Source organism: Nicotiana sylvestris, chromosome 4, assembly GCF_000393655.2.
Source record: "Nicotiana sylvestris chromosome 4, ASM39365v2, whole genome shotgun sequence".
NCBI classification, from domain to species: domain Eukaryota; kingdom Viridiplantae; phylum Streptophyta; class Magnoliopsida; order Solanales; family Solanaceae; genus Nicotiana; species Nicotiana sylvestris.
Genome location: NC_091060.1, coordinates 175,343,929 through 175,355,044, shown reverse-complemented (window position 1 = coordinate 175,355,044; position 11,116 = coordinate 175,343,929). Strand labels below are relative to the sequence as shown.

General features: G+C 36.3%; 1 protein-coding gene across 1 annotated transcript; it reads right to left on the bottom strand.

Annotated features, from left to right (window-relative positions):
- Nucleotides 1–466: 466 nt before the first annotated feature.
- Nucleotides 467–1,042, bottom strand: LOC138890561 (uncharacterized). The gene has a single exon (XM_070173956.1). It carries the CDS (start codon nt 1,040–1,042, stop codon nt 467–469), a length of 576 nt encoding a protein of 191 aa, XP_070030057.1.
- Between the last annotated feature and the right edge of the window lie 10,074 nt (nt 1,043–11,116).

Genomic DNA, 11,116 nt, shown 5'->3' with positions numbered 1-11,116 from the left:
ACTTGAGAATTTGTTGGTATTGTTCAGTAGTGAAAGGCTGAACAGTTGGAACAATATTCCTATACATACCAGGATGAACTTCCTCCCCAACAGTCACGTTATGTGCCACAACTGCTGGTTGTTCATATTCCACTCTTCTCTTTTTGGTGAACTTGAATCCAGGTGGATATCCAATCAATTTAAAGCAACCTTCCCTCGTATGACCCTTCATTTTGCAGTAGTCACAGTACAACCCATCATTTCTCTTAGGCCTTATGTTGAAGGCATTAGCAGAGGCTAGTGCAGTATGATCCATATCCACAGGAGAATTTCCTAAAATACCACCATGTGTTGCCATACCACTACTCTTCCTCTGACTTTCTTCCTGAATAATCATGGAGTAGGCTTGATCAAGTGAGGGTATTGGATACATCATGGGAATTTGACTCCTTTGGTGCATGAATGCCGTTTAATCCTATTAGAAATTTCATAAGTTTTTGTTGGTGTAAAATTCAACAAATGGTCCTGACCTCTCACAATCACAAGATTCCGGAATTGGTGACTCAAATTCACTCCATAAGTCATTCAGATTTGAGAAGTATACTGATACACTAGAAACTCCTTGTACTAATGAGCTAATCTCCATCATGTGATAGATTTTGGTTGCATTTACCTTATCAAATCTAGTCCTCAACAAATTCCAAACCTTTTGTGCGTTTGAAGAGAAGACAATCCCCTTTCTAAGCTCCTTCGCTACCGAGGTCATGATCCACGATTGAACAATCGCATTGCACCGGTCCCACTGATGCAATTGGAATACATCCTTTTCGTACAAATCTCTGGTGCATGTTCCATCAATAAACCCTAATTTATTCTTCCTAAGGAGTGACGTCTTCATAGATCGACTCCATTCCGAATAATTTTCAGTTTTGATGAGAAATTTTGGGACAATTTGCAAGTCAGGTATGTCGGAAGGATGTACATATAGTGGATCGTTGCAATCGATGTGCTGACTGTTCATAAGTGAGAATCCTGTTGTAGTTTCGACTGTATCGTTTGCCATTACAGACCATTTTTGAAGATTTGAGATAAAAAAATTGATATTGAGAGAAGATGAAGAATTGAGAAGAAATTCAACATAAAACTAAGGGAAATCGAAGAAGAGAAGAAGGACATTAGAAGATCGAAATAGTCCAGAAGCTCGTCACTTAGAATCTCCGAGCACCGCAGCTCTGATACCATGTTAAAACCAACCCTAGGTCTGCCATTAGAGAACTTTGAGCTATACAAGAGAAACTATGGTGAGCAACAATGAAGAAGTTTCTAGAGAGAGAAAGGCAAAATCTCATTAATTGGAATATAGAAGAATCTGTACAAATAAGAGTATATCTAAACTAATATATCTCACTAACTAATAGCTGCCAGCTAACTAATACACACACGTGCTAACTAACTAGATGAGCTATCTAGAAGAGTACACCTTAAATAACTAACTGTACAACAACATTAATTACTTACCTCTATAGATTCCTTATGCCTATGTTTGGGTTCAATACTTCAATGGTGCATTTGGAATATAAACGATAACTACCATATATTGGACCACCAAAGACTAGTATTTGTGGCAACTTTGTCATTGTAGCCATAAGAGTTGCAATTGAAAAGATAAAGATAATTTGTGGCGACTATATTCGCCACTAAAGGTCAGATGGGTCGCCATTAAAAGGTTGAATAAGTTACTGGTACAACAGACGACCTACCGTACGGGAATTTTTCTGATCGCATAATTGTTCTCTTCTGCAGCAACCAACCACTAAATATTAACTAAGTCGCTACTAAAAGCCAAACGCCTTATTATAATTCCTTTGCGCCCTACCTAAAATTTATTATTTTATACTTTTTGGTCGTATGATTGTGCACTTTCTAGCAATGTTCGTCGCTACTAAATGTTGACTAGGTCCCCAGTAAAGTTAATATTTTTATTATGTAAAATCTATTATTTTTATTATGATGGTCGCGTAAGTATTTACCTTTTTTAACAATTACAGTCGCCATTAAAAGTCAACTAGTTCGCCAATAAAGTCAACTAATTTACCAATAAAAGTCAAATAGGTCCCAATAAAGTCATTATTCATTGTCAACCTATTGAAAATCTATTTTTTTGAAGTCTTTGGTCGCGTATTTCTTTACTTTTTGTAGCAACTTTAATCGTCATCAATGTGTATTTTCATTGGCGACACTCAGAAGTTATCACAAAAATATTCAGTTTCTGTAAAATACTAAAGTTGCCACTAGAAATATAAAGGTGACTTTCTGAGTTCTTGTAGCAACTTTTTGGGTTACACTTACGATTACTGTTTATTCGGTGAATATAATCATATGAGACAAGGAAGAATGGGCAAATGAAATATAAGGAATTTTACAACTTTTTATAAGAACGCTATAAATGCCCCCACACAATAATGTAAATATTGCTTACATAGCTTTATTAACTTTAATTGCCTAAAAATTACATGAATAAATACTGAATTTTCACCATTGATTGATTCCTTATTCTTATGTTTGGGTTCAATACTTCAATTGCCCATTTGAATATGAATGATAACCACATATATTGGACCACCAACGAGCTGGCAGCTTATTCATTAATATTTTAAATAGTAATAATTGTATTCATGTAGAAGTTGTATGCACGTGTCAACAAAATTTTCGCTTAATATCTGTAGTTAATCATTGAAAAAAATTATTATTTTATATTACAAGTAAATTATTTTTATTATGGTAATCTCCAAACTCTAGCAAAAAGAAAGCAAAGGAAGGAGAATGAAGAAAGAACATTTTTCAATTAAAAGAAGGGGGAAAAATACAACCATTACAAGCTCATTTATTTTATTATATAGTATTTTATTTTAAATATCCAGATTTCATACATTAAGGCTTTGGTGACAACAACAACGTTGAGATATGTCACACGCTCCATTTGAAAAACCTTGGCCTTTGCATTCAAAGTTAGTAATCTTGAGAAAAGAAGTTAGTAATTTATTAGGGGGAAAACTGTTAGATTCTTTTCTATTTACAAAAGGAAGGATATTTAAGCATTTTGAGATTAGTACTATCTTGAGGAAAGGTTAGTCATTTATCAGGGAAAAAGTTGCTAGAATCATTTTTGTACATGAAGAATGGCATTTAAGAATTTTAATTGATTATAAAATTATTTAACCAATTTTGTAATATCTCCTTTTTAATTGATTATAAAATTATTTAATCAATTTTGTAATATCTCGACCTCTTATTTTGATTTTTTGAGTGCTTAATCGTGTTTTGAACATGTCATGAAGCTGCTATAACTGTTATTCGTAGTGCAGTAGATTGAAACGCTGAGATTTTTTTATTTTGAATTATCTCGTCTTGTGCTCCCACATTAACCAATTTTCACCGATGTTGGATTCGTTTCAAATTGAATGAAATTCAAGTTGCTCACTAAACATAATTCCAATGCCAATTCAGGTGCCATGAGTTCAGCACCTACATTTGAACAATGTTCAAATTATAATCAAGAAATTAACTATGTATATCATTTGAGGTGTATTCTAGGCCATCCTTTTCGGGGCCCCCAAATATATTAGGCCCAACGCTTGGGCTAATGACGAGATATTTAGATATTTTACCGATAGATCTTTAATTTTTAATTTTATTGATTTCTGCATAATCTTACTATTTCATATTTTGAGTAACAATGTAATTTTATGGATGATGATAGGCTATAATTGTGTATTTTAGTCGCTTATTACACTCTAATGTACTGCACTTTAATTGAGTTTGAGCTTTAATCGCTAGTGTTTTGCACTAATTGTGTATTTTATGCCTTGTATGAGTGATTCCGAGCTATGTAGATATTATAGAATGAATTCAAGTGATTTGGAGCTTTGAAGTCTGAGTAAAAGGACAAAGAATCAAGTCGGGATCGTGTTCGGGGATCAATGGATGATAGTTAAGAACGAAACAGAGAATCGAATGGGCATACGACGTATTGTCTAGTAAATGCACATAACTTTTCTCTCTGAACTCCGTTTGGGCTTCACAATATATCGTCGGAAAGCTATTTGAAAGGGCTACAACTTTCATGTTTTGCGTTTTTGCGAATTCCCACTACTACGGCACATGGTGCGGCGCAGGGCGCGCCACGCCTGTGGAAAATTCCTGCAGCCTGTCAGAATCAGCTCTCTGAACTTCCCCACAAGCACATCGTTTGGCGCGTTGCCCCATGCAGCGCGCCTATGCAAATTTTACAGAGCCAGAGTCCTATTTCGCGCAGGAAAAGGTGTTTCGTTTGGGCCCGGCCGTATTTGGTATAAATACATGTAAAAACGCTATTTTGAGCATGGGGATATACTTTTGACATAATTTAAACCTAAAGAGGCTAAGGAGATCGGGGATTCGACCTAAGGAGGCAAAAACACACTAGGAGCAAGGCGGAGAATTCTTCTACGAGTTTTTCTCTTCCTTCTTCCTATTTTCATTATTGGTTATAAATTCTAATATTGTAGTTATGCATACTATTATGAATAGCTAATTTGTTATCTAGGGTTTTGATGGAACCTCTTGAAGGATGATTTTCCTGTTACGTTAATATAAATTTGTTGTAACTTTTCTCTATTTGTTCAACTACGTTATTATTGTGGATGGTTGAAGATCTCTCAATCGACTGTGCCTATTTAGTGTGTATTACTCGGGAGAGAGTGCATATTTAGGTAGTTGTTGAAAAACATCACTCCTAACGTATATGAGGGATCAATACGGACGGTTTAAAGGTGGGATTAGGGATAACGAAACCTTGGGTACGATTCGAGTGAGCCGTACTTAATTCCAGCTAGCATAATCTGGGAGAATATGTCTAGTATATTATGGTAATTACTCGGGAGAGAGTTACGACAGTCAGAGCGCTTATGATCGGTAGAGAATACTTAGGTGAATTTATAGAAAATGTAGCGGGAAGGATTCCGACAATTGGGAAAATCATAACTCTAGACCTCCTTAATCTTGTCTCTAACCCTTAGTATCTTTAGTTGTTAATTTGATATTTTAATTTGTTAGTTAATTAGTTAAACATGAGAATGTTAATATCTACAAGTTATGAATTATTCAAGCTTGTCTTCTTGGTAATAGTGAACAGCCAAGCCTTAGTTCTCTGTGGGATTCGACTCCGGACTTGTAAATCAGATTATATTTGCAACGATCGCTTAATACTTTTTATAAGGCATAGTTGAGCGTGATCAAATTTTGGCCCATGGAACTAACGATGTAGCTGTAGGTGTACATATTGCCTGGTTTCAAGTTTGAATTTTTATTTTTGTTTTTTTTATTTGATTTTTTATTTATTTTTAATTTTTTATTATTGATCTGAAAGATATGGCATCTTGGAATTATGAGAGTTTTGATGTTAGTAATTCTACTTTTGATCCTCCTTATGCATATTGTGGAGGAAACCACTCAGGGCAAAATTATCAAAATATTTTCAAGAGCGAGTTATGTGCACCAACTCAATCTTATGTGTGGAATGTGTGTGATATGTGTGGTGGTCAAAATGGTCACTTTCATGGTTGTGCTTATATTTCTTATCTTCCCCCAACCCCTTGCTTCGATGGTTCTTATTTTTCTTGTGAAGTTAATAGGAACAAAGAACACAGGGATGATGACCTGAAAAAGATCGAGGATATACTAACGTGCCTTGTGGAACAATATAATGAGATACAACTGCGGGTACAAAGGCAAGATGCAATTTTTCACAACTTGGAGGCTCAAGTGAGTCACCTAGTTGAAGCTTTTAATGCTCAATGTGTCAATATTATGGATAGTAGCCAGGAGCAGTTTGTATTAGAGATGGAAACTGAGGTGCCAATGGAGGGGTCCAAAGTAGAACCCCAACACCCTAACCAGTTAGAATTTGAGGATGTTGATGTTGAAGAAGTAATACTAGAGTCAACCAGGGACGTTGAAGATACAAATTTAGTTGACTCTAGTGTGATTGGTGTTGAGGAGGTTAAAATCTTGACGTTCATGTATTTGAGCGTGTTGGACCTCATTCCAAACACTTCTCTACATTATGTTCAGATGGTGAAATGGAAATTGAGCCATATGAGCCAATGCAATAATCAAAGGAAGAGGTAGATGAGCCCCATATTCTGAAATTTCCAAGGCCTTCTAGGCAAAGTGACATTCCTCGATTAAAAGCCAGAAAGTTCATAAAGTATCATTTAATTTTTAGCTTGCAACAATTTGTATCGCCCCAAGAGCATGATCATAGAGAAGAATCAAAACTTGGGGTCCAATTCATAAGTTCAAAGTGGAGGCAGAAAGTGATTTGCGTTGTGCCACGACGTTAAATCAAGCGCTTGTTGGGAGGCAATCCAGCTTTACTGCTTTCTTTTATTTTTTTATTATGTTTGTATTGTTGATTTTTTATTTTTCAGGAGCATGGAAAGCAAAGCTATTGGAAGGATGCAATAACAAACCAGATGGTTGGAACTAAGCATGAGGTACCCGCACAAACGACCAAGCCTGGAACAAGTCTGAGTACCCCATGAACTGCTAGTGCTTCATTCTTTGGTCTACCAGGGAGTTTCTTTTACCCTCTTATTAGTGTGGTGTGCATTGGGGACAATGCACTTTTTTAAGTATGGGGTGAGGAGATTATCTGGGTGACTTTCTATGCTATTTTAGTTGTGTTAGTTTAATTGAATATTCTTTTTTATTTTTTAGAAAAACGAAGAAACAAACTAGACTTTTCCCGATGATGGATATCCTAGACAATTTTCTTGAGGGATTTAATTCTAAAGAAAAAAATGACAAACAGATTTTCTTTATAGGTAGTGTAGTAATTCTCTCTTGTTTTTTTCTTGACTTTGCCTTGAGAATAGTGAGTACTTTGGCTGTGACGTTTAGGCTCAGTTTTTGACAGTGACGCTTTGGATATAACGCTTAGGCTCAGTTTTTGACTCTTGTAGAAGTACCTTAAATTGTATGATTTTAAATTTGCTTAACTGCTTTGGCTATAGTGTCTTGATAAATCCAATCCTGAGTGAATTATGTGTCATGTATGTGTAAGGCTTTGTGTTGTTCTATGCATTGCATTTGATGTCTAGAACGGGGTGTGTGCAAAGAGAAATAGTAGTTTTGTTAAATCTTGGAAGTGATATAGGCATTTCTTTGTTGAGTCAGATATCTATATTTTACCCGCCTAATTGTTATGTACCGTAGTTAACCCCTTTGAGCCTGTAATCCTGTTTCTTTGGCAACCACAATACAAGCTTTACCCAATTATTTGAATTAACCATCTATTTGAACCTTTTCATCTCTCATGAGCACTTGAATTATTATGAAATTTGTAAAAGTTAAAGTGTGGGGTGGGGTGGTTAGTTTGGCTTTTGAGTGGAACTAATGAAATAAGAAGAAAAGTGCACTGTTTTGAAAAAGTAAAAGTCACTTGAATTGAAAAAAAATAGTTGTATTGCTAAGAAATATTCCTTGATAAGTGGTGACTCTTGATGTAATTGTACTTAAAAAGGTATGGAGTAATATACATTGATGTGAAGGTGGAGTTTTGGTTTGACATAAATGTGGTGTTTTAAATGTTAAAATGTATGTATTAAAGTGCTTAGGGAGGTATAGTCACTCTTATCTCTAAATGTATCATACCCGTCCCTCAGCCTCCATTACAACCAAATAAAGTCCTACTTGATCCTAGACTGAATGAGTTCGATTAGTAGAGTAGTACACTACAGGCAAGCCTATGGTGCATCTTTTGTGGCATATAAATATTATTTCTGAGAGTGAGTGAATTCTTTCTATCTTGAGTTCCTAATTGTTCTTAACTTTTATGGTGTGTGGAACTACTCTCTTTTGTTGTGTGAAGGCACTTGATTCATGAAGGAAAGACAATATTGCGAACCTCTATGTTAGAGTAAGAGAGAAAATTGTGAATAATGTGCGGTACTTGTGAGTCGATTCTTGAGGTGAAGATGTTACGCTTTTGTGCTTAGTCTATTTTAAATATTCTTGGTGTGATGAGTTAGGAGGATTGTTTAAAAAGGTCGTGTCTATATAAAGTGTAATTTGATTGCTCGAGGATGAGCAACGATTTAAGTGTGGGGTGTTGATGATAAGCGTTAATTGCGTATTTTAGTCCCTTATTACACTCTATTGTACTGCACTTTAATTGAGTTTGAGCTTTAATCACTAGTGTTTTGCACTAATTGTGTATTTTATGCCCTGTAAGAGTGATTTCGAGCTATGTAGATATTATGAAATGAATTCAAGTGATGTGGAGCTTTGAAGTCTAAGTAAAAGACCAAGGAATCAAGCCGGGATCGTGTTTGGGGATTAATGGATGATAGTTAAGAACAAAACGGAGAATCGAGCGGGCATATGGCGCATTGTCTAGTAAAATGCACATAAATGTTTGCTTAAAACTCCGTTTGGGCTTCACAATATATCGTCGGAAAGCTATTTGAAAGGGATACAACTTTCATGTTTTGCATTTTTGCGAATTCCCACTACCGCGGCGCATGGTAAGGCGTAGGGCGCGCCGTGCCTATGGGAAATTCCTGCAGCCTGTCAGAATCAGCTCTTTGAACTTCCCCACAAGCACACCGCGTGGCGCGTCGCCCCATGCGGGGTGCCTGTGCAAATTTTACAGAGCCAGAGTCCTATTTCACGCAAGAAAAGGTATTTCGACTGGGCCTGACCCTATTTGGTATAAATATATGTAAAAACGTTATTTTGAGCACGAGGATATACTTTTGACATAATTTATACCTAAGGAGTCTAAGGAGACCGGGGATTCGACCTAAGGAGGCAAGAATACACTAGGAGCAAGGCGGAGAATTCTTCTACGAGTTTTTCATTTCCTTCTTCCTATTTTCATTATTGGTTATGAATTCTAGTATTGTAGTTATGCATACTATTATGAATAGCTAATTTGTTATCTGGGATTTTGATGGAACCTCTTGAAGGATGATTTTCTTGTTATGTTAATATATGATTTGACGTAGTTTTTCTCTATTTGTTCAACTACGTTATTATTATGGTTGGTTGAAGATCTCTCAATCGATTGTGACTATTTAGTGTGTATTACTCGGGAGAGAGTGCATATTTAGGTAGTTGTTGAACAACATCACTCTTAACGTATATGATCATACGGAGGGTTTAAAGGTAGGATTAGGGATAACAAAATCTTGGGTGCGATCCGAGTGAGACATACTTAATTCCAGCTAGCGTAATTGGGGAGAATAGGTCTAGTAAATTGTGGTTATTACTCGGGAGAGAGTTACGACAGTCAGAACGCTCATGATCAGTAGAGAATACTTAGGCGAATTTATAAAAAACGTAGCGGGAAGGATTCCGACAATTGGGAAAATCATAACTTTAGACCTCCTTAATCTTGTCTCTAACCTTTAGTATATTTAGTTGTTAATTTACTATTTTAATTTGTTAGTTAATTAGTTAAATATGCGAATGTTAATATCTACAAGTTAGGAATTATTCAAGCTTGTCTTCTTGGTGATAGTGAACAGCCAAGCTTTAGTTCTCTGTGGGATTCGACTCCGGACTTGTAAATCGGATTATATTTGCAACGACCGCTTAGTCCTTTTTATAAGGCATAGTTGGGTGTGATCAATGGATTATGAAGTAGTGTATTCTTCAAATGGGTAAGTTTCATTAAGTCTTAATTTTATATTAAATACAATTAATATTGCAGTGTAATGTCTAATTTCATAAAATTCAAATAATATGAGACGACAAAAGTAATCAATATGATTTGTTTGTCAAATATACATTTAGGGATGGCAATTAGGGCGGGGCGGGGCAAGCCTTGACCCACTAAAATTTTGACCCGCCTTGCCTTATTTAGTTTTTTTTTTTAAAATTTTGCCATGCCCCACCCTGTTTAGACTCTCTTTTGTTTTTTTCTTTTTGTTTTTTTATTTTGCAATATAATTTTTTTTTAAGTTTTTCAATTTTCTATTGAAACATTTAGAATTGCCATGTCAATAAGTGCTATTTATATATATCGATGGAATAAAACAACCATACAAACAAGATGTTAAATTCAATGAAATAATAACTAGATGTAGAGAGCACAAAAATTATATCTCCGGTAATATATTAGTCTACAACAATATTTAAGCAAGTCAGCACCCACCTTATACTTCATATTTAAGATAAGAAAAATGACCAACTTGACCTGTAAGTAACTATTCAGTCTATTAAGAAATTTCACATTCCAGCTCTCACCCAAATTTGCTTTAAAGGAAGTTTTTCTTTAGTCTTAAATTCCCAGCAACGGCAGCAAGGATTTGAAAAAACTCAGTAATTAAGTGGTTGAAACACACACAACATTGTCGAATTCAATTTATTTTTTAACCAAAACTGGTACAAAACAACAGCTAACAAAGTAGTCAGAGCATTAGGTTCACGCAGGTCTGACAAATTATGAGTCTTGCGGATACGTCCGCACTTATCTCCAAGAGACTATAGGGTGTTAGGAAACTACTCTTTTTTCATCTCCTATCGTGCAGTTGATGTTGTGCTAAGTATATTTCTCTTATTCTCTCACAGATAGTGAGAACGCACGCGACAGATGTACCCGACCATGGAGAAGCTGCTCCCCCTGTTTCTAAAGGTCGAGGGAGGGCTCCAACCTGAGTCAGAGGACGAGGGCGTCCTAGAGTAGCTCTAGTTGTATCACCAGTGGACCCAGTAGAGGATCCTATCATTGAGGAGCAGGGCTAGCCCCGGTGGATTTCATGTCCACACTAGGATTCCAGGAGGTCATGGGCCGTATGCTGTGGTTCATCGACTCTATAACTCAGGCTGGTTTATTTTCAGTAGACCCATCCATATCTTAGGCAGGAGGGGGAGCACAGACCCCTATCGCTCAGACTCCAAGACATGCAGTTGTTGTATATCAAAACTCGGACGCACTACCCATGGACGGAGCCCGGCCAGTTACAGAAGTTATACCAGAGCCCAGACCAGCTGCGGCCGGCGAGCAAGAAAAGCTCTTGGATAGATGGACCAGGCTACACCCTCATGTCTTTAAAGGTGAGCGACATGAGGACCCCCAGGATTTTATTGA